This window comes from Alligator sinensis, unplaced genomic scaffold (assembly GCF_000455745.1).
Source record: "Alligator sinensis unplaced genomic scaffold, ASM45574v1 scaffold323_2, whole genome shotgun sequence".
Taxonomy (NCBI): Eukaryota; Metazoa; Chordata; order Crocodylia; family Alligatoridae; genus Alligator; species Alligator sinensis.
Window position 1 is genome coordinate 790,316 of NW_005842392.1, and position 24,590 is coordinate 814,905.

General features: G+C 44.3%; 1 protein-coding gene across 15 annotated transcripts in view; it reads right to left on the bottom strand.

Annotated features, from left to right (window-relative positions):
- EHMT1 (euchromatic histone lysine methyltransferase 1) overlaps positions 1 to 24,590 on the bottom strand; it is a 152,566-nt gene that overhangs the window by 19,065 nt on the left and 108,911 nt on the right. For 13 of the 15 annotated variants that reach the window (XM_025211191.1, XM_025211189.1, XM_025211188.1 and 10 more), the window contains 13 exons: positions 22,890 to 23,033; positions 19,838 to 20,064; positions 18,722 to 18,886; positions 16,732 to 16,814; positions 15,064 to 15,170; positions 14,384 to 14,506; positions 11,769 to 11,870; positions 10,277 to 10,381; positions 6,972 to 7,126; positions 5,620 to 5,787; positions 5,092 to 5,236; positions 2,191 to 2,268; positions 917 to 1,032 (listed from right to left, as the gene is read on the bottom strand). In XM_025211191.1, the coding sequence (XP_025066976.1) occupies positions 917 to 1,032; positions 2,191 to 2,268; positions 5,092 to 5,236; positions 5,620 to 5,787; positions 6,972 to 7,126; positions 10,277 to 10,381; positions 11,769 to 11,870; positions 14,384 to 14,506; positions 15,064 to 15,170; positions 16,732 to 16,814; positions 18,722 to 18,886; positions 19,838 to 20,064; positions 22,890 to 23,033 (1,718 nt within the window). Of the gene's footprint in view, positions 1 to 916; positions 1,033 to 2,190; positions 2,269 to 5,091; positions 5,237 to 5,619; positions 5,788 to 6,971; positions 7,127 to 9,637; positions 9,999 to 10,276; positions 10,382 to 11,768; positions 11,871 to 14,383; positions 14,507 to 15,063; positions 15,171 to 16,731; positions 16,815 to 18,721; positions 18,887 to 19,837; positions 20,065 to 22,889; positions 23,034 to 24,590 lie in introns of those variants that run through there. The other 2 variants (XM_025211202.1, XM_025211203.1) reach the window with 2 other exon arrangements.

The following is a 24,590-nucleotide window of genomic DNA, read 5'->3' on the forward strand; positions in this document are numbered from 1 at the left end:
GGTGATGCACAGGGCCTTTCTCCTCCATCTCACTCCTGGGGATCAGAGCTATCCCACCTTCCACAGAAAGACTTTATGACAACCCTGCTCATGCATGCACTAGACCTGCTGAAGAACACAGGGAAAAGTTTTGGCCAAACTGATTTGCCATTTTCCTGACGTTCTTTCCCCCAGAATGTTATAAAAAATGCAAGGTAAAATAAAAGGTTCTCACTCTTTTGAAAAGCAAATAAAATGAAACCACTAACACTATCAGTTTCATTTATAAGCTTCCAAAGCAGCTGTTCCTTACTTGAATCAGATGGTCAACATTTTCAAATGGGCAGCCTCAAGTTAGGCACTTATACCATACTTCTGCACCAAAATAAAAATGGAACTGAATTCAACTGGTGCTAAACAGCCCTAAAATAAAAATCAGACTAATTATACAGAACCGTAGGAAGCCAAGTCTGTAAATTCTGGCCTGTATTTCAGTTATGAACCACTAACTTATACATTTTATTCAGTATAATGAACTACAGGGTGGGGGGGGTTCTGATTTTTATTCTCCTTTCTTTATGGAGCTTAACTACAATTGAGTTGTCAGTGAAATTAGTACCTCTTTTTCCCTAAAGGAAAACCAAGAAGCTAACAAATTTAACGCAGTCAGGTTGTCTGAACAACGCTGGGGATTCCCAGTGACAAAGCCAGGTGCAGGACAGGAATACCAGTTGATCTCACAATCCTGCTGTTGCTTGCTTCTCACCAGCAGAATAGAGGCTTACTCTGTTTTGATGGCAATCCAACCATGACCTTTCTCCCTCCTCTTTGGAAATCTCTGCTTTGTGAGTTTGCAGACAGGCTGAGCCCAGAACGTCAGGAAGCTTTTTTTTTTTTTCTTTTATTAGCAGTCCAAGCCAGAAGCCTTCCCTCTCACCTGAGCCCATTCTGCACCACCCGATTCCGGCAGGTTCGCCAACACGAGCAAGCATGATTACACTCAAAGATCAGAGGTGGCTCAGCCATGTTGAATTCGGGTAGGAGTCGGCCATCCTGAAGAGGAGATGCATTCAAAGAGTGGATTAATTATGTATCCTTAAATTGCTTTGGAATCAGAGATTAGGCTGGTAATGGAAACTGCAAATCCAGAACTGAATTTCCCTTGTTTAAGACAGAGCAGTAAGCAAGCTCAGATTCATGCCTCTGACTCTCCCAGAATTTGAGAGAATTCATAGCTGGTCTGACTGAACCTCTTCCTACTCTGAACTGCAGCATTTATATAAAAGTTGTTAAAACAAGCAATATTTCACATGCATGCAGTACAAGCCACCTGTAGATCTCAAACCACTTTGCCAAATGGGCGTGCAACATTATTCTTGTTTTGCAACTAGGAAAAGAAGGAAAAACACAGAAAGGCTTTAGCAGAGCCTAGAATAAAATAGGCTTGAAGGTCAGTGCACTATCCAGTAGGCCGCATTTCTTCCCATTAGGAGCCCATAAAGAAAAGTTAACATTCAAGTATCCACTAATTGCATGGGAATAATAAAGTAACAGTCGCACAGTACACCATATTTAACAAATTTGGCCATAATTGTTTGAAGGATGCATTCAGTGAAGCCATTTCAGAATGCAAATCCTGTTAATGCACTATTAAAATGAATACACGGCAGAGCGAGAAGATAGCAATGTTCCCAGGGGAGAGGCCCACAGAGATTCAGGGAACATCTGATCTTAGTAGAACCTGCCCAGGGATTAACCTCAAAACCTCCCTGGAGGATTCAGGCATACATACAAGAACACATGAGGCATCAAGCAATGCTGTAATTAAAATATATTTTTCTGCCTCCATAGGCAGAAAATCACAATAAATAAAAGACAAGAAAAGCATTACTATCACCTCCCCCACATTTATAAATTACAGAGCCACTCAAGGACTGAACAGCTCACTCGGTTTCCTACCATGGGGCCTTTATTTTGGGCATAGATTGTTAAACACCGTGTATCACATGGGTTTAATTAATGGCTCAACTGGCATGCAAGTGACATGACCATGTCTTGAGTTTGTTTTGTGATTTGCCATATATATATTTGGAAGCCTAGACTTCAATCTTATAAAATAAAGTTTAGAAAAATCTCAGATATTTTTAAGCAAACTGGATTTGGCAAAATTCAGAGCTTGTCAGCCTATTCTAACAATGGCAGAGCCCTCACCTTATCATACCAGCAGCGCATACTGAGTTGACCACACATGCAGTTACTGGAGGAGCAGTCATCTATGCACACACAGTACTGGAAGAGAAAAAGACAGATCAAATTCAGGCAAGCACAACTGAAAGAGTAACTTATTTTAAAGAGCCAGATAGGAAACAAACTGCAGACTTGGTTATTTACTGATCACCAGTACAGTCACCTAGAACCAGAGTGCCTTCCAAGGATTTAAAAACAGGAATTTCCCTCCCTCCAGGAGAATCAGCCTCATTGGTTTCGAGGATTTTTACTTATATGCCAATTGTGGAGTGGGGCGGGGCATATTAGGGCTGTGCGAAATTTCGCCGGCAGTTTCGTTTCGATGCTGTTTTGACTTGTTTTGAACTTGAAACAGCGAAACTGAAACGAAACAGAGAGTTTTGAAACAGCCTCAAAACGGAACGGGGCAAGTCGAAATGTTTCTAAAATTTGGTCAACATTTCGAAATGTTTCAAGTTTCGAAGCTCGAGCTGGGCTTGTCTGCAGGGAAACAGAAACTAAAGTAAGGAGAGGGAGGGGGAAGAGGGGGGAAGGAGCGCTCTCATTATTGACTGTGTAGCTGGCCAGTGACTGTCATCCTTTCCTCTGGTCTCTTCCAATCCCAGTGCTCTGGGGGAGGGATGGAAAAACTGCATAAAAGGCAGCATTGTTTGAACTGCCCTGCTTTCTGCCTTGGCGTCAGTTGAACACACACACACACACACACACACAGTCACCCACCCATGTCACAAGTTTTGCCTGTCAGCAGCTAGAGGTGCAGGGCCCCAGAACCCAGAAGCCCTGCACCGATCTCCTTGACAGCTGGCAGGCTTCGTGGCCACCGCAGGGGCTAGCAGGCCTGCAGCTTTCACCCCGCTGCGCCTTAACACACACAGTGTTATCCATGTCACGAGTTTTGCTTGTCCACAGCTTGAGCTGCAGTTTCCCCCCAAACCCCTGCATCTATCTCCTTGAAACTTGGCAGGCTTTGTGGCCTCAGCAGGGGCTAGAGTATGCCTGCAGTTTTGACCCCGCTGTAGCTTAACACATACACGTGACGTGAGTTTTGCTTTCAAGACTTTGAGGTGCAGTTTCCCTGAAGCCCCTAAACCTACCTCCCTGAAACTTGGCAGACTTCATGCCCTCAGAAGGGGCTACCATTCCTGCAAGGTTCACCCAAATCAGGCCACAAATGACAAAATTATAGGCTGTTTTGAGCTTCCCCATTATAGCCTATGGGCGAAACGTTGACACAGCGTCGAAACAGCGAATTCGACTAAACGAAACAGAACAGCGGTTTCGAATCAAAATGAAACTCAAAATGAAACACTGTTCCGTCAAAACGCAAGTCGAAACAGAACGGTGCCGTTTCACACAGCCCTAGGGCATATGCAATTTTACCTAGATCAAAACAAGGAGTATTGTGTTTAGTTCTCAAAATTGTATATCCATTCTTATGATGTCTCACGAGAGTCAGGTCCACAGGATTGCTCCAGCTTCTGTGAAAGTCTTTCCTGTACTCATGATCCAATTCATTGGCTAGCAGGGTCACCACTCCAGTAAAGTGCAACTATCTTGGGAAGTCTGGATCACAGATGGTGGGGCAATGTCCCAGTTACTCAGTACCAGTCTATTGTAGGGATTTAGTATTCACTGGGGAACAGTGGTGCCAGTTGGAAAGTGGGCACATAGTGGCTGTGGTAACTTATGCTGCTAAGCAAACTGGCTGCTATGTTTGTACCAACTGGAGTGTGTGTGCGCCCATGGCTTCGTTCCAAGATGCAATGAATGGCAATAAATCAGTTCCAGGAGGTCATGAACACCTGACTGCTACTAATGATAGCTCAGCACACTGCCCTCATGTGAATTTTGAAACACAACAAAGACCACCACATCCAATTGTATTAATTATACTATTGCAAAATGTGTTTTTGCTCATCTGAAGACCTACAATCAATCAGTCAAGTTCCCGAACGTCAACAGGAGGTATGTATGGGGTACAAGGGAACCACATCAACCATCACTGAAATGCAACACTCTTTGGTGAAATCCAACATAAAAAGCAGCATATTGTTTGGGAAGGGAAGTAAAACACAACCTTCCATCTAAGAAACAGCTAAAGAAACCGAGGGAATCAGAGTTCCAGTGCCTGAGCTAGAATTTAATCAGGATAGTGGACCAGGTTCTCACTCATCCCTAAACTGGCACCTGCAGCATCACAACTCCCTCTGAACTTGGCATGAAAATGGCCATGAAACAAAATGTTCTCTCAAATCCTAGAAAAGGGCAGGGAAATTTCTGCCCTGCCGTCACGAAGATATTGGTGGACAGAACAAGTTTGTCACTGGGATAGAAGCCAGCAATCAAATGGCGCCACAATGTTTGCTTGTTATCACTGGACCTCACCCAGACACATGCCACCTTCTCTCCCAGGCACTCTCTCAGCAGCATACACACTATCCTCTGAAACCACCTAGGGAACATTGGATTATAAACTTCATTTATACTCCTCCCTGCTTGCCATCTGATACCAACCGGGAAGGAATCCTGCTTGATCTGCACACCAAGAGCACCTCACCAAGACACTCTCATGGACCCAGAGGACAGATTTCCAGCTTCAGCTTCTTCTGTGCAAAAATGAAGTTTATTTCCTACATATGGGGACTTTTTTTTTTTTTTACCATTTTAACTTTCCCTGAGCCTGATGAAGGGTGTGTGAGCCCGAAAGCTTGCAGAAAAAGATTGGGCAATTTATCAGTTGATCTAATAAAAGATATCATCTCTGAACCACGAGTTCTAGATTTTTGCATTTCTGAGGGAATGGTAACTTCTAAAACCACATTCCACACTGGGACAGGAGAGAAGACATGCTGGAGTACATCAAACCTGCAAATGGGTGATGTTTCTATCAATGTTCATTGGAGAGGTCACGCAGTTCTGGGAAACGTATTTGTAGTTGCTGGGACAAGGCTCATTGTCCACTGAATTGACACATGGAATAGGAATCCGCTCGTAACCCCGGGCAATGTCTCTGTCAGAAAGGGAAAGAAAAGACACAGAATGATCTAATATACAAATATCCAGACTTCCAAAAATGAGGTGACAACTAATAAAGAACTTTCTTATGCAACTTGAGTAGCATCCTAGGGAGAAAAGCCCTGCCTTTGATCTTCAAGTATTTTTGCTTGAAAGGTACTTGGTTTGATCCCAAATCTGTTTCTTCCCACTTGGACTCATGAATTATTTCTTGCTTGAGGATAGTTCCATGTGAATAAGTGCATGAACTGCAGTCCTGATCAGCATGTGCTTAATTCTCCCTGAGCTCCATTCAACTTCAGCACAAGTTTAAAAAGCCAAATGAGTTGAAATCAAGGCTTCAGTCCTCAGTCTTGGAGTAATGAACTGAACTCTCACCTGCTCACTACTTTCTCTATCTGGGCAGGTTTGTCAGAAGATGAATCTTTGAGGGTCTTGTTCATCTGTAGAGCCACCCACACCTGAGAGTTGAGACTTGAACACTGGAGTGGAGTTTCACCCTCCTTGTTCTTCAGGGTGACATCTGAGCCACGGGACAGAAAGAGGCTGCAAAACAGCAACAAAAGATGCAATCCCAGAAACAGCTCATTAGAAAAGGAAGCACCAGACATTGTAGAGATGCTCCTCGAGGTAATCTTAGCAGGACCATTCTTATGATGAAGAATCCACAGAAGCAAGCAATGACCTTAATTTCATTTCTACAAGCAGGTTTGCTGAACAATACTTAGAGAGGTTAACTAGAAAGTGGGCAGGCCAGTAGGTTAGAACTGGCAGGCTAATGTGCCAGAGACCTGGGCCCACACCCTGCCCCATGAAGAGGAGTTTGCTGGTAACAAGCCTAGATTCAAGTGGACATAAAACCCTCTTGGCCCATGAAGTACAGGATTGGAACCACAGCTCAGGAGTGGTAGAGACAAGGGCAGGTAAATCAGATTTATTCTGGGCTCTAATTTGTACTTCTCAGTTCCTTATGGCCGTACCTACTGAATTCACTAACGACAGTGACCAATTTAAAACCTCCATAAGGCTGGTGCCCATTTCTAGTGACGATGCATTAGACACAGACCAGCTTTGCTCTGGGATGTTCCACATGCTAATGCAGAGGACCCAGCAGGAGGTCTATGCACCATTTCAGTCCTATTTTGAGAGTATAAACAGAGTTTAGACTGAGACAGATCCCGTGCTGCACTGGAGCGAATTTCACCTCAGGGATGCCACATGCGCTCTCTCCCTCTTACCTGGATTGTAGCATGCAATCAGGACTTCCCTGCAACCATTTTAAAAAGGTATGGCACTGCTCTCCACAAATGGGTTCACTGCTAGGAGCTATCACATGCTCTAATTGCCTGGCTGCAGAAAAGGGCCTGTTTCCCCCTGCCATGTCCCTTGTGCTGTCATTGACACCTGTGCAAAGTGCCTGCAAAGTGCTACCACATTGGACATGAGGATGTGGTTCCCTGCCAGCTGAAAGATGCCTTAGAATGGATGCATGGTAAACGTACATCCAAATTCCAAACTCTTTATGTTACCGGAGTGGCATAGCATGCCCTCAGTGTATGTGGGCAGCAGACCCATACATTTTACACTACCTTGCTCAGGTGCACAGCACTGGTGAATCCCCCTTTTGTTTTACTTTCAAAGAGGAAAGCATTTCTTAACTTCCCATTCAGGGTTCAACAGAGAAGGGAACAAGTAGTAAAGGAGGCAGAGCAGGCAGGAGCTATACTTACACAACGCACTCATAACGGTTCTCCCTGGCTGCAATGTGCAGTGGTGAGTCTCCATGAATGTTTACTGCATGTAAATCACACTTAGCAGCCAGCAGTATTTCTGCTATGTCAACACAGCCGGAGAAAGCTGCCCAGTGCAAACAAATATTCTCCTCCTGGAGGGGAAAAACACAGGAGAGGCTGCTTAGTGCCTTTGGGACTTCACCATCCTTAGCTCTGCATTTCTGGCCTCTAACATGTGGCCTAACTTCTCCTTTCATGGGATTTCTCATTTTAGCTTGGAGAACACCACCCTACTACAGACAAGCAGGGAACTCTCTGCAGAGACACGCAGGGAGCTCTCACCACAACCACCTCCACGCTTACTGCAGATGGGGAGGCTGCACACAAACTCTTGCATCACTTTCCTTGCATGTACAGATGAGTCATTTGTCTCTAAGCCACAGAGTGATCTGAATCAATCCACAGGGAGAGGTGACAGACACCAACGAACACTGGCAGGGGCTGGAAGCTGAGCCATCCAAGCCAGACATGTAGCAAAACTAGCATGTATCCCAAAGCTACAGCATCAAAAGAGAAAGAGCCCAGTGGGAACAAGCAGATCACATTCTCTGGAGTAAGAAGGTGCTGGAAAGCAAGTCACTGGCCAGAGAGAGAGAGAGAGAGAGCAAACTGTCTCAATTCAGGTATCTCTTAACTACTGTATATGCTCATCATCTCTCACCGAATCACTAGAAATATCTAAACAGTATTCTTTTTTGAATAGGATCATCACTTTAAAATACCTATTTTCGTTACTATGTAATTTATAGCACACCTTGGAATTCTTTGGCATGACAAGAACTAAAGATGCTGATTATGATAACATGATGATGATTACTATTTAACATGGTGTTTTTCATAGACAGCAAACACCTCCTACCTTCTAGCTTCTGTAAATTCATCTACACTTTAGAAAAAAAAGATGCTCAGGTGCAGGGGGACATTCCACACGTACCTTCAACTCCCTGACTTGTAGAAATAAGTGGCAACACCCCACACAGTTCTGAAGATTAAGAAGATTGATACAGCAAATAACACCAGGGCACCTACTGCTTATCAGGCTACAAAAAACAATGTACCAACATCCACCTAAATCCTGCCCCGTTTACTCTCACAGAATAGCAACTTACTCCTGCAGTGGCCTCATTAAAATCAGCAGTCCTTCTCAAGCTATTCAGTACGAGTAAGCTGGATCTGGCTCTTAAGTAACTACACACCAGCAAATGCTGGAATTGTGGGCAAACTAATATGTGCGCCAAGCAGCTGCCCTGCAAAAAAACTGTTGGATAGACTAATATTATTTTCACCGCTAGTTTAATAAGTGATCATGGGGAGACTGGTAGCTGGAGGCTTTTAACACAGATCAAACAAAGGATCATTTTGTTCATAGCTGGTATTATGCCTATGAAGTTAATCGCAATAATCTGGAAAGCCCCCTCTTACTTTGACTCTTGCACTCATTTGTTGTCAGACCAACACCTGTTTGGAGAATAAGTTCAGCTACCAAATAAATGGAGGGTCCAACAGAGGAGGGTTTTCAGGCAGAGAACAGCTGGAGGCAATCTGAGCACAGTGAGGTAAATGTGCCAACATCTATCCCTGCCAGCATCTGACAGACACAGAAAGAAGCATCTGGGGAGATGAACAGGAAATGGCTTCTTACATCCATGGGACTCAGAAGACCTTAGGAAAGAGGGAAAATGGGAGACATGCTACCAGAAATAGCAGTGGTGGTAGGGCTGTTGCCTCTCATAGTTTCATAGTTGGTAGGGTCGGAAGGGACCTGAGGAGATCATCCAGTCCGACCCCCTATCATGGCAGGAAAGAGTACAGGGGTCAAATGACCCCGACCAGATTTTCGTCCAGCCTCCTTTTAAAGACCCCCAGGGTAGGAGCCAGCACCACTTCTTTTGGAAGTTGGTTCCAGGTCCTAGCCGCCCTGACAGTGAAATAGCGCTTCCTAATGTCTAGCCTGAAACTACCCTCCACTAGCTTGTGTCCGTTGTTTCTTGTAACTCCCGGGATTGCTCGGGGGAACAGGGATTCTCCCAATGCCTGCTGGTCCCCCTTGACTAGTTTGTAGACTGCCACTAGATCCCCTCTCAGTCTTCTCTTGTGGAGGCTGAACAGGTTCAGGTCCCTCAGCCTCTCCTCGTAGGGCCTGCCCTGCTGACCCCTGATCATGCGGGTGGCCCTCCTTTGGACCCTCTCCATATTAGCCACATCCCTCCTGAAGTTCGGTGCCCAGAACTGGACGCAGTACTCCAGCTGCGGACTGGCCAGTGTCGCGTAGAGGGGGAGGATCACCTCCTTGGATCTGCTCGTGATGCATCTGTGGATGCACGACAAGGTATGGTCAGCCTTCCTGACCGCGTCCCCACACCGTCGGCCCATGTTCATTGTGGCATCAATGATGACTCCAAGATCCTTTTCTGTCTCAACGCTGGTGAGAAGGGAGTTCTCCAGCCTGTAGGTATGCCGCTGGTTCTTCCTCCCCAGGTGCATTACCCTGCACTTGTCAGTGTTGAACCCCATCCTGTTCTCTTCGGCCCGCCCCTGTAACCTGTCTAGATCTGCTTGCAGCCTGTTCCTTCCTACTAGCGTACCCACTTCCCCCCACATCTTAGTGTCATAGATAGTGTCCCCTCCTCTCCTCAGAGGAGGACTAGATGCTCTCTCTCCTTTCTCCTATGTCCCTCATTAGTACCCATGACATATCTTCTCTAGCAGTAAGTGTGATCAAGGAATTAGCCCCTATACAGGCAAGTGGTCCCATTTGTAATCACTCATATAATTAAGAGTTTGCAGAATTGGGCTCTTACGGCCTGATCCCTAGAGGTACTGTGTGGCCTTTCCCTTGAAGTCAGAGGGGCTCAGCATCTCCGACAGCCAAGCACACAGAAGGTGCAATTCTCCAGAGCCTGGAATTTGTCTTCCTTTACGTAGGCTCACACCTGCAAGACCTTTTCAGCGTAGTGCTTCCTTCTACACATAAGGCAACAGATATGCCCACATTAGGTACAGGACTCTTCCATACTGTTACAGGAAATACATGGGGCAGAGAGCCCTCCAACTCCTGCACAGTTCCACCTAAATACAAACAAAGGGGGAGCTCTCTTAGCAAACCCTCACCAGCCATTTCCCCCCATACTGCACTGCCTCCCAAGGCCACAGCTCCTCACTGTATTTTCCAGGGGTCTGGAATCTGCTTTGTGAATTGTGGGGAGGGTTACTAAATAAACAAACTCCAGTAAGTGCCTTACGTTGTCTCGAATGTTAATGTCCGACCCCTTGGCTAATAACAGCTTCACCAGCTCAATGTGCTTGTATTCGGTGGCCCAAATCATTGGCGTCCAGCCTCCATCATCCTGGGGAGTGGAAAAAGAAAGCATGAGGCACACAGAATAGGCAAGGCTGTGTCTACATTACTTTCTCCTAGCCCTGCAGCACCCATGAGAGATGTCCCATCACTAAGGAAGCCACTGGACTGGCTCGCACTGCCACTTAAATGCACATTGCTGGGAAGGGCGTCCTACTGTGCTGCATGTACAGCACAGTGCGTTTCCAACCTATCCACCTGGATTGATTTTTGCATTCCTGTGCAGCTCCACACATTGGTCAGAGGCTCCTAGTGGGAGTAAGGGCCTGCCAGTGCAGCTCAGATTGCAGCATCAGGGCTCGCAGGTCAAGACAGCACCTCAAATACATTGACTGAAGGCCCATCAGGCAGGCAAGACCAGGCTACCAGCCAGAGTTCTTGTATCTAATGCAGTGCTGTCTCACTTCTTATTGATGGATGCTCCATTTAACATGGCTTGGCTGCTGAGTGCCTATCCTCCCTTCCCAGAAAAGTTACTTTAGGCCACAGGTGAACTCCCCCAGTAGTTCTGCTGCTGGGAAGTGAGATAATGATTCATCTGCAAGGGAAGATGAAGGCCTTGCTCATGGGATCCTTGGGAAAAAGGGCCTCATGGCTGGGGATGAAGTGGGCCTACAGAAAGCAGTGAATCAGAGGAATCAGTCAGAAAAGGCAGAAAGCACTACAGGAGACAGCTTGTTGATGAGATAGCCTGGCTGTTTAGAAGCTTTCAGCTAGGGAGAGAGAAGTACGGTCTCCCTGTACGGGCCTTATAAGCTGCAAAATGATATTTAAACAGCAAATGGATTGTGGCCCACTTATCCAAGCAACTTTGCTCCTCTAAATCCTCCTGCCTGCAGGAGCATGTATTTGCATAACTGCTGTGATTCTAAGGCCCCTGGCAGACATTCATTTAAATGTACCACACCTGCATGGCAAGAGGTATGATTTTGGGATCGGGAATCAGATCCTAAGCACACCCTATCTGCCAGTGCAGGGGGAGCCCAGGATCATAATCTCCCTTGCCCTTACACTGGTAAGTTGAAAGCTGGGTGCCCACAGGTCTGGGGCTGGTGCCAACAATCAGTCGATTTCTGGCTCAGACCAGAGACCACATTGGGGCCAGTTCCAGACCTGGGTCCAGTTACCAGACTGAGCCAAAAACAGGCTAATTGTCAGCCCAGACACATGTTCAATTTAAGGTGCCACACAAACCAGCCAAAAACAGCACACATTACATATGGAATAGTTTTATGGCTGGTTTGCCATTTTATGGTGCCTTAAATTGAGTGCATGAGTATTTACACTGCAGTTAACACATTGGGCCCCAAGGAAAGAAGTTCCTGATTAAGGGAAAACAACCCATCTTACTCATGCCCCTTCCAGAAGAGCCTTACCTGGCAGTTGACATCCATTTGCCCGTTGGAGAGAAGGTACTGAACGACATCATAATGCCCTTTCTTGGCAGCCAAGTGCAGACACGTGGACCCTTCTGCATCCTGAAAAACAAACAAACATAGAACAACTCAGGGAAAATTGCTTCCCAACTAAAAGTCTTGATATTGCACACTGTGGCTATCAAGTGAGAGGATAGCCACAGCCATTGCTCAGGAGTGAGAGAACAAAGAGCTGTTAAATGAAGCCCAAAGGACAACCACTGAAGAGCACAGATGCAGGAGGAAAGAGGAACAGAAATGGGGACCTGGATAGCTTTGCAGAGAGTCGACACTTAGCAGCTCCCACTTCCCCATACTGCTGATGGCATTTCCACCTTCAAAGGGCCATCCCTACTGCTCATCACGCTGGAGTCTGGAATTCTCCAACTCTCCCCAGGTGCTGCATCTCTGCCCATCAGGCATCTTGGTAATGTTGTGAGGACTGTGCCTTACCTCAAGAGTCTGGCCCGTCTTGTCCGTACATGTAAGACTGTCTACATTTACTTTCTTTAACACCAGTAGCTATTCAAATAAAGCTGGCCAGTACATCATAGCAGGGCAGTATTGTTATGGATGCCCAAGACATGAGGGCTCACATAAGGGCCTGGAAGGCTGAGCAGAACTGCAGATTACACTTGCCTAAGAGAAGAGGTTGCTGGCAGGTTTAAAATACATGTTCAACATAATGGAAAGGTTGGGGGCCTGAGTGTCATTGGGAGATGCACAGCGTAACTTCAGGAATCAGCCGTGGTCTGATAAATCCAAACTTACCTCACACACACTTAACACAGAAATCCCCAAAGGGCTGAAAGCAAATTACAAAATCTGAAGAACCAAGCTATGTCTTCAAGTGAGCTCCACATAAAACACAAAAGACACCTCTTCCATGTCAGGGGATGCAGGCCATACCCCACATAGGTCTTGAGCATAGACAGCATCTATGCCTAGTAGATGGTATGATCTAAATCACATAGGGGCCTGAAGTTTCAGAAGAGAGATAAATAACACTGTAAGGGGATGACTGGGGCAGAGGATGTTTCTGCTCTCTCTTTAAAATGCCTGACACAAGCATCCAATAGCACAGCACTCCTTTGGCAAGGCTCTCATGGAGTAACTGCGGCTTCTCAACGCTCCAGAGACAGGAGGTAATTTCAACTCTCATTTACTTAACCAGGTTTAGGCTCCTAACCTATCACACTAACAAGATCAGCAACTTTTCCCCATAACGGTCGTAGACACAGACCCAATTAGTGAAATTCACAATTTTCCCCACGCCCCATCTTGTCAGATCATCCTCCTACCCCAGCAAGGAGGAAAAGCAGGCATGCAGCAGTTAATCTTTATGTCTCTCAGCAAAACCACCCCAATTGATTTATTAGTGCATTGCTGCTCCTTTCAAAGATGACTAATTTGTTACAAGAAGCTAATTAAAATAATAAACCAGTCTAGATTTCCAGTTATTTTATTTCAATAATGGCCTTGTGGTTCTAACAGTACTAATTTGCTTGTGCTAGTTCATGTTTATTCTCCCTCACCTTCACAAAAAGGAAAAAAAATCTCTTGGTACCCTACCTTTAACATATCAAACAAGACACTTGGATTTTGCTCTTGACACCAGGTAGTTGTAACCCCCATGCTCCTCCATGAACAGGGATCCTGGGGAACAGGGATCCTGGGGAATTGTCAAAGGCCTAACACCAGTCTGCATTTGGTACCTAGGTGTTTGCCAGCAAGATAATTTCACAGGCGCAGACCAGCTCTTTCATGTGCAGAGCATCACTGTTCCACTGCTCCTTTCCTTAGCAATATCTTGAAGAGCATGCCAAAGGGAGCAGGTTGTAACTATATGAAGTTCGTAGCAGGGGGGGGCTCCTGAGCTCCAAATGGCATCTGATTTATGAGACTAATAAATGATCCGTGTATTTTCCAAGAGTACAATACAGCCAGACCAGGTTGTGGGCAAACAGCCAGCCATTTTTTTTTTTTTATCGTATTGGTTTAAATTAGAGGGCAATATTTTTTAAACTGCCTCTGGGTTTGCCCCTGCAGAGGCCCTGCAACCAGTTGCATGTCAAATACTTGGACATCTAAATTCTCCCCTCTTTCAATTCAGTGGATTTACAGGTGCCTAATTAAAGGCCTTTTAAAAGAAATGTTCCCCCAAAAGCCTAGTTCTGAGGTAATGGAGTACACAGAGGTAGAAAAAATAAAACCCTTGAAATCATTTCCCTGCACTCATGCTGTTCAGAACCCACTGTTATTAATTAGTTTTATTACAGAAGCAACTGGAGGCTTCAGACAGGGATCAGATCCCCACTGTACTAGACATTGTACACATACATACATAGTAAAAGAAAGGCTTTGCCCCAGAGAGCTAAAAATCTAGGTAGTATTAAATCATTTAAAAAAAATGATATTACCCATCAGCCCCTTCACAAATGTGTATACACTAATGAAAGAGGCTCCCTTTTCCTCTGAACTGGACTCTGGCATCCAGACTTGGCCTCCCATCAAGAAAGGAAAGGGAGGCTCACCAAGGCTTCTCAAGGAGAACCAAATAAGGAACTGCTCACTACCTTAGGATCTACCAGTGCTCCAGCCTTGATAAGGTATTTCACAGTCTCCAGATGGTTATTTTCTGCTGCTTCCATCAGTGGGGTCCTCTGATCTTCTGAGCAGGTGTCTATGTTAGCACCAGCCTGTTAAGTGGCCAAGGCAAATAGAAAAACAATTATTATTATTAGTGTTCAGTATAGGAAGTGGGAGGAAATATAGATTTACAACCAGGTCATCCACAGAAAGAACATTCATTTGCATAAAGATGAATTGGGGAAAGGAGAGGTCAAAACTGATCTCTTCTTCAGAGAGTCTCATTAGCCACTCTCTTCCATGCTCACAAAGGAACTGTTGAGCACGTGGTACTCGACAGTTGCATATTTTGTGCTGCTGTAGCATTCACAGCTGCTTTTTGGACATCATCTGTATAATTTAAGAGAGAAAAGACTCTCTATCCTTATTATTCCAGAAAGACAAACTTTGTTCTTGGACTTGTTAGTTCAGACACAATAGCCCAGAAACAGACTAAACCTTTCATCTGCAGGACATCTGCAATGCAAAAGAAACTGAAATCCTGATTTTTAAGAGGTTTTTAGGAGAGTTCGAAAAACAAATTCCCAAATGTTTTTCAGTTTTGAAGAAAGGAGAACAAGGCACAGAAAGAAACTTCTTGGTTTGGAGAACATAAGAGGAGATGAACCTGAATCAGCATGTGGCAGATGTCTACGTGTCCAGACTCTGCGGCTGCATGGAGAGGGGTTCTTTTATTCTGATGCTCCATCTTAAAGTTGGGGTCAATTCCATCCACTGAAAAACAAAGAGAGACTTGGTCCAGTTGGAATACAAAGATTTCTGACAGCATAATAGGAAACCATCACTAAAACAAGCTTATAGGGGAGATAACTGAATATTTTGGGGGCAGCATCTAAATTGCCTTTAACTTATTTATTACACTTGTTACAAAGTTCCCAACTCAAAAGTCCACATTGTTACAAATCACAAAGGTATTACAAGTGGCTATTTCAAGGACAGGGTCTTCTCAAACATGGTATGAGCTAACTATTAAATGAGAAATTGTTTTGTGAATACCTTTCTTCAGATTTTTTTTTAAATTACACCAGTCACTTTCTCCACATCCCGATGGCAGCAAAGACAATTGTTGACAGGGAAAAGTGAAGAGGAAAGTTATTTAAATCTAATTGTGGCTTCTATTAATGCAATATAGAAGCTGGAAAGAGGAAGGAAAAACTCCACATCACCATCTCATTCTATCAGCAAATAATTTTTGGATCACTGGTCCTTCATCTCTGTTTCTGCAAAAAGAAGGCTGCACTGAAGTTAACGGAGCTACTTCAACTACCACGACCTTAGATCTGGCCAAGGGTTCTCACAGCTGTGCGGAAACTGACAGTTGAGGATGGCGCACCGGCAAAGATGTCTGGGCATAATAACATGTTATATAGGATGAAGCTGCAGTTAAATAAAATACTCGTGCAGCAAATTTTAGTGGTATTGAAGATGCAGACAATGAAGTTAATACTTGCCAGAAAGGCAAAGATGTTTAGTCACTGAAAAGCCTCAAAGACTAGCAAGAACATATTACACACTACTGGAGAGGAAAGAAAAAGATTTGTAGGAAAAATTGTTGACAATGTCCCTGAAAAAAAAAAAAATATAAAAGAGCATACCTTCTCATGTGATCAGTGATAAAAGCAAGATCAGTAGCTCAAAATTATCCTCTGGTTGCATATTACTGAGCCCCCCCCTGCAATAATGCTTCATGCTTGGAAGAACTTCCTCTCTTTGCAAACCCACTTACCATCCTAATTAAACACCCTCTGTACAGCATAGCTGCTTGCAGACATGGGGGAAAAAAAAACAAGCTGATGCTTTATTTAAACTCGGCGCATTCCCACGCCAAGCCAAGTGTATGTCCACAAGAGACAGCACGTTAGTTGCATCTGGCTTTCCCAGTGTCTGTGTAGATCAGGTGCTTTAGTGGGGCTTTTTTGGCGCTTTTATCTAACAGTTGATTGAATCAGTTTTAGCTAAAAGTGCCAAAAAGCCCCACCGAAGCAATCGATCTATACAGATGCTGCGGAGCCGAGTCGAAGTAACACACTGCTGCTTCCAGTAAAGTGCTCCCCTCCGCCCCCCCATCTGTCAGCACCTTATGTGAATACCCAACATGCAGATAGGCAAATTTTGCCAGACTAGAAAATGACACAGAGGATATCTGTGGGCATAGGACTCTGGGACTCTGTATAAAACCATGCCCGGTTCAAATTCAAGTCTGGACTTTTGCAACAGACTAGCAGGAACTGGGAGGACAGCCAAACTAGTACCATTCTAGAAAAGATCCACTTACCTAACATAAGCAGGACCTTTTGGAGCTCCCCTTGCCTGGCAGAGAAGTACAGCTGCTTTGGGTGGAATCGTAACTTCTTGGGTCTGTTGTGATAGAAAAAGGGGATTATTAGTAGTCATTAAAGAGTTCTCAGCACCCTATGCATCCCTTCCTCGCTGCCATTACCAAAAGCCATTTTCTTGGTGACTATTCATATAGAACATCTGGACTGTCCAGGACCATCCAAAGTGAATTTGCTTTCCCTGAAGGACATTGTTGAACTAACAGCTTCCATTCACCTTTGGGACAGCAGTATTCCCAAGCGCACATGTGCGTGCGCGCACACATACAAATTAGAGGCAGTTAGCACCCTTCAGGCTTTGTTAGCATTTCCTTTAGTGAGAACATGCCATGTGCTTCAGTTTCTGAACAGACCTTTGCCATGCTTGCTAACCTGAGGCAGTTAACATGTTTTGGAGGTGCTCAGAGTCCTCCTGGATAGCATTAGATGCCCCTTTGGCAGACAGGTATTTAGACAATTGCTTGAAGACAGACACTCAAAGCAGCTAGATATAATACGCTCTTGTCTTTGGGGCTCACCCTTGCTGGAAACATGCAAAAGCTCTACAGAGCTCTACTCTGTAAAGCGGCTTTAAAACAGGTTGGGGCTCCATGCTTATGTTTTCTTCACTATTCTATGAGTTAAAAAGATGTTCAGTGTCTCCCACTTGGCAGCACTGCAAACAAGCCAGAATCCCAAAGCTGAGTTCTCTCTAATTTGTGGATCTTTAACCAGTAATGAAAGGTTCTTCAGGACAAATCCTGCACTCTGCTGCATGTGTGCATCCCCATAGCCCTTCAAAGGGTAACTGGGCAGATCTGTGGCCTTCCTTGGTATGGCATATGTATAAACAATTTGGACTTTTAGCAAGCAATTATGTTGGTGATACACAAGAGGAACAAAACTCAGCTCATTCTCCCATAGCTCCGCTGGCTCAGCAGGGCTAATGGAAAAAAAAAATCTGGCCACTCAAATCAGTAATCTTTAACTGGGAAGTCACCAAGAGATCATGTTTTACAACTACACCTGGATGTGCTGCGCTTGCTTAGATTATTAAGCTCACCAGGGCAGAGCATCTCTTTGACATGTTTATAAGGGAAGATGGCAAAATCCCATTTTACATGGAAAGTTAGCTTTCTTACTCAGGAGCATTAAACTACAACAGCCCTGTAATGGGAAAACTCAACACTGAAAAGGGATAATGCGTGTACACGTGCATGACGCATTCAAGCAGAATGTTTATTTGTGGTGTTAGAAACTTTGACATCTGTTGAGATTTCATTAAAAAGCACAAACATTGTGTTGTGTGGGTTCCCCTTGAAAACTGGACCATCTTCCAGCAAAAACCTCAAGTTCCCATGTGAAGATGCATCTTTGTACAGCAAACTGAAAAACTCTTGATTTCTAGTTGTTTGGTTTTTTCTTTTTTTAATGGAAAAAATGTTGTGAGATAGTTGCAAAGAGCAGGATGCTGTGGGTACACAGTCAGCCAAAATCAGTTGTGACATACTTGTGTGAAAATACATATTTGGAAATTTTCAATTTCTCAATTTGAAACAATGAACCCAGCCTGGTAGTGAGGTAAATGGGATTAAATAATTCCAAATAAAGCCAAAAGAAGGACACCTGCTCATAGGGGGCTAAATCTGAGGCACTGATGCTTGACTAAGAACCTCTGGGGTGTTAATATTGTGAATGAGAACTCCTAGACAGGTCAACCTTAGTGGTAAGGAGGACAAACTACTCCCCACTAGCAAATTGATCAGTAAAAAGGTTAAAAGCAGAAACTGTTTGGAAAAATCCATAATCCTCAGTGCCTGCAGAATGACCATCCTAAATAGAAACACACCATATGTTCAAGTGGACTCATATTCAGGTACACTAAATCTTGCTTTGCTCCAGTTCAACAAAACCAGGTGCCATTTAAAAGAATTCAAGACCAGTTCTTACTTTTCTGAATCCAGGGCAATCAAGGCGCTTTCCAAGGTTTCTTTAACTGGTCCCTGGGTCAGGCCAGTGGCAGGCTTCACAAAAACAGAAGACCCAGCCATGTCAAACCCCTCAGCAGCTGAACTCTCCGGCTTGTCTTCCTCTGACAACCGCATTCCGGTGCCACTAAAGTGGAAAAAAGGAAACATACAAACATAGCCATTAAAAACAGACAAGAATATGTGCATCTTATGCCAAATGAGGCAAGAAAAAGAATTTTAAATACAAAATGGCCTTAAATTTGAGAAATAAACAAATGTATTTCATGGTTCCTTCAGCTGGGATTTGCCTTCAGACTCAGGCTGGCACCATGCAACAAATACTGCAGGAAAACGGGGCAGGTGGTACTACCCAGTATGCTGAGAAAGAGCAGCGCAGCAAACAACAAAGAATCATAGGATCATGGTAAAACAGGATTGGAATGGACATCACAAGGCCATCTAGTCCAGTACTCTGCTCAAGGCAAGATCCTCCCTGACAAAATCATTTCAATCAAGGGCCTGTCTAACCTGCTCTTGAAGTCTGATGTCAAGAAATTGGCTCTCTCCTGAATGCTGTTCAATATGGAGGATCTTCCAGCACAGATAATAGTTTGATTTTTCCTGCACGGGCTTTGATTTTCCCGATGCACAACTTCTGATTGGTTAATCAAGTGTGTTGTGGGCAGGGCCTATGAAAGCTTCCACGTCTTGTGACCAGAACTGCCAACCTCAATTCTGATGTGCAATCACCCACTGTTACTCTAGGCCCAGCTGCCGCCACTCTCACATCTGCCACTCCACTTCAATCCCTCCCTGCTAAAGTGGACCCTGCTTGAACATGTTGCAAGGTAGGCTGAATTGTGCAGCAATTTTATGATGCAGGCAAATCAGAATGGGAACTGGACTGACACCAGATGCATTTCACTTGTGACACAAGAAGCCAGGTTTACAGAAGTGAAAGTTTAGTATATCACTGCTGTGGCCTGAGTTTCTATTTGTTGGCGTGGCTTGGCCTGTCATAGCAAACTATTTAGAGTGCAAGGTTGCAGATCTACAACATGGCAGGGTACCAGGCCTCCCATGAACAGTGACTTACCTTCCCGTTGTAGTGTCTGCCCTTCCCTCCAGAGCTGCTGGTTTTTGCTGCTCATAGGTCAGAGATACTGTGGAGGTTGTGTCTGCTTTAGCTATCGTCACCTCCTTTGCCTTTGAGGCATCTTCCCCACAGTGTGGGCAATAGCTCATGTCGTTGACCTGGGAGGCACAGTTCTTATGGAAACGGTGGGAGATGCTGCTTTCAGGCTGACATTCCATGAAAGTGCCCTGGAGAAGTCACAGAGAAGAAACTCCCACATTTGGTCAAGAACAACAATGAACTTCACCCTTCTGTTTACTGTGCTTCATCTTAAACTTGAAAATTTCCAAGGCTGGAGATTTGAGACCTTCCAATGCTTAACCACTACTGTACTCAGAAAGATCCTCTTAATCTTCAACCTAAATTTCTTTTGCTGTACCTTGAGGTCACTGAGAAAGGTCTAATCTCCATCATCTTTACAATCACCCTTCAGGTATTTGATAACTGTTATCAAATCTCCCCTCGGTCTTCTCTTCCCCAACTAAATAACCCTAGTCCTTTCAGCCTTTCCTTGTAAATCATGTTTCCCAGGCCTCTAATAATGTTTTGTCGCTCTCTGTTGGACTCCCCAATCTATCCACAAGTTTCAGAAAGTATGGGGCCCAAAACTGGACACAGTACTTCAGGTGGGGAGCCTCAGCAGTGCTGAAGAGAACAGAATTACTTCCTTTGATTTGCAAGTGACACTTCTATTAATACAACCTGGTATGCTGTTGGCTTGTTTAGGGCAGACTTAAGGGTCTTCATGCAAGCTGGTTACACTGATAAAACTTCACTAGATTCTAATACAATTTAGTTAAAATGAGTTCAGCTTTTGTATTTAGACAAGCCCCTAGATCTGTACAATGTACCACTCCACTAACCTAGCTGCCAGACTCATTCAGCGTGGAATCAAGTTACCTTTCTTAAACTTTTTGCTCCCTCTAAAACAGGGGTGTCAAACAGAGCCCATTGGCCATATCTGGCCCATGATGACATCAGATCCAGCCCATGGGTTGCTGGACCAACCCCACGTGCCAGCCCCAGCCTCGAGTGCTCCATGCCATATGAAGACTCAACCTGGTGCCGCACACCTTCCACACAGCACAGGGGCCCAGCATGGACATGCTACATGTAGTGCCCTGAACCAGCTAAGTGTTGGCTTTGAGGCCAGTCCAGATCAGGCTTTGCCAAAACCAGCATGAAAGGCCAGTATGGCGAGGCACCGCATGCAGTGCATAACCCTGTACCAGCCCTGACGTACACAGGAAGCCCTGGAGCCAGCATGTGCTGCATGTGGTACATGGCCTGGAACCAGTGCCACAGGTGCTGCCCAAGCAGTCAGTCATGGTCTGACCTGCAGACTGGCCCAGCAACCAGTGAGTCAGATGGGTTTGACACCCCTGGCCTAAAAAAATGTCCAGTGTTTCCTGATTAACTGGAGCAATCCCAGAATTCATTGTTCTATAACATCAGTATTACCTGAAGCCCTTTGGATGCCTATGCTTATTGGTGATGGCACAGTATGAAGCACCTATGGGTTGCATCTATGAACCAGGATGTGCCACTCCGTGAGAAGAACATCAAAGGGCAGAGTAGTTAAAACTTACTTTTCAGCTGAATGCATCTTCCTTCCAAGAATCATAATTATCTATGTTTTGCCTTTGAAGTTTGCCTTTAAGCATTCCAAGAATTTTTATCTTTTAAATGATCTTTAACTCAGCGTGAAACTCATGATAGTTCCACTTACTGCAATTATAAGAATGCTTTGGACTTTGTATAGCATCTTTCACCAAGTGATCTTAAAGGACATTGCAAACATTAGTCAATTAAGCCTCCAAGTCACCCTGTGATGCAGGTAAATGCTGTTATGACAACTTTATAAATAGGCAAATTAGAGTACAGACAACTTAAGTGACTGGGCCAAGGCCACATAAAGCCTCAGTGGCAAACTCCCAGTGTCTTGCTGCAACCACATCACTTACAAGTTTACTCTATAAATCAGTCTAAAGAAAACACTACGGATAGGGTTCAAGAATTCACAAGTACTCACTGACTCAGTAAAGTAAATTGTGAAGGGCCCCTGCAGGGGATCGGTGTGTGAGAACAGGGGAAAACCAACATTCCTCTGGAAATTTCAAGACCAAGCCTCTATTCTGGGCAAGCTGTCAAGGATCAGTCAACAACATTCATTGTCATCTGTGAAGGCCAAGGATATGCTCCCTTTTTGTCTCTGTAAATGGGGTAGTTATCAACCTTTTTGACTCAGAAAATGCCATCTTGTAGCTTTCCCTAATTTTTTTTTTTGACTGTGGAAAGATAACAGAGCAATTCTTTTATTGCTGAGAATTCAGAAAGACCACAACAGGTCAGAGTGTTTTTGACACTATGGATTCCTATTTGAAATCTTTGTGTTTATCTTGCAAGTCATCTATACTTGTTCATACACCCAATAGTGCTAATATTGCATGACACTCTTAAAAAGATCTCGCAGCACCCTGGTTAAGAATTATTGCTGCAAACAGCTTATAGCTGTTTACAAGCAGCACTGTCCAACAGTGAGAGGGAGGAAAGAGATGAACTGGATCACTGAGACCCTTGCTACACATTACACATATTGCACAATTCACTGGTGAACTGCACAATAAACGTAGACCAGGCACATGACCGGCTGTAAGTGCAAATGCTTATCGCACAGTTAACTGGCAAATCACGCAATAAATGTAGGGCAACCACACAACCAGCCATAAGTGCAAAGTACTTATCACACAATAAATTTAGACCAGCCACATCTGCAGAGTAATTAGCACAGGATAAAAATGATTTTCCAGCTATAAAAAGAGCCAACCAGCTCCAAAGTTAGTGCTTGAAAATGTGTAACAACTCTATAGCAGGTTTCTATCCAACATGAATTTAAACGTGTAGCAAGGCCCTGAAAGTCAGCTGGATAGGATTAACCACACTATCAGCCACTTGCAGTCTATTTGGTTACTACAACAGAGACCCGATCCCCAGATTAATACAAGGGACTTACTGCAGTGCAGAAATATCCACAGCCAGGGCAGCACTGGTGTTTCACCATTCTCCCTCTGTGGTCCTCACACAGCACCAAGAGCTGGACTTTGTTGGACGGACGCATCAGCTCATATTTCACCACGCTGTTTGTGCATCGGCCCAGCTGGCATGGGAGGAATGAAAGGAAATGCAATTACTAGAGACCAAAACACCCCCTCTTGCTTGTGCTGAGGAAGATTTTGCACATTGCCTTGATGAGACCTGGCCTTTTAACAGCAATTCAGATGCATGCCAGATAGCATTAGCTGTGCAGTAGGAAGCCAGGAAAGCTGCTCTCCCAGGAAGAGACGCATTGTTTACTAACATACATGCGTACCAGAGTAATTCATTCCTCGTCAGGCCATTTTGTAACTGGAAACATGCAAGCATCCAGCAACAGCCGCCTGGGCAGTCCCCTGGGTTTGCGTCAATGCACACACACTTATTTTGCCAGGAACAGAGGGTGCTACTGACTGAGACAAGACCTTGTGTGCTACTGCTTATTACCATTTGAAAGTAAATAAATCGTAGCAAGATGAAGGGAAAATAATTGCACTGGATTGCCACTTCTGTTACGGTTTGCACTTGTTCCAGCAGTGGACCTTGACAAACCATGCAAACGCACGGCTGGATTCTTACAAGCATTTAGTACACTGGACAGAGACTAGGTGTTGGGTTCTTTAAAGAAAATATGACTTTCGTGCAGCAGTTAACCTACTGGTTAGGGTTCGATAAATTCTTAGGTTCCTTCCCACCACCTCCAACTGTTGACCAATTGTCATAATTACCTATAATTCAGATTCACCTTTCACCACCCACACTGCTTGCTTTGCTGGATGAGCAAGTGTTTCTCCCTTTGCATTCTCAACCTTGTAACATTGTTCTGGTTTCCAAAACTCCCAGGCCCTAATTAAATCCTCCCTCCTCACCCACCTAAAAAACTGAAAAAAAATACTCCCTATAAAATCCAAAACATCTGAAGATGACGTATCTGACAGCCTATACTGCTGCTCTGGCTGTAAGAGCCACTAATAAAAATGGCACCCTTTCACTGAACAGATTTGCTCTCTGTGTGCATCCCAGATAAGATGCACTTTCTTTTGTAATAAAAATTTTGGCTGCATTGTTTTTAATTCTATTTGTCCTTCACAGTCAATATAGCTATGGGAGAAGGAACTGGCTGTTGTTTCTTTGGGCCGCATATGACCCAAAAAGTCACAAACTAGAATGTCACCCAAATTCTGACTGCAGAGTGTATTTCTGGTGAGGATGTGCAGGCTAGAAACAGACTAGATTACCATGGTCAGATCCCACAGCAGCTCTGCAGGACCAGCCATTAAGTAAAAATTACACTTATAAATGCAACAGATTTAATCATGCATGTAAGTGGTTGGCCTGTCTATATTAAGGAGTTCCTGGGTTATTTTGATTACACTTGATATTAAGGTTTTATTTACAGTCCACTTTTAAAGAGCTAATAAATTAATGGTATCTATACTGCTAATGAATAAATAACGTAACAGGTTACTTGTAACACCATCCAGTGATATGATAGCCATCCATAATACTTGCTAGTCACATCTGCAACATGTTTCTAATATCTCCTAACTACTTATTAACCCTTTTTAAAATGAAATCTTAACATAAAGTCAGTCATCATTTTTCCCTTCTAATTTTTCTG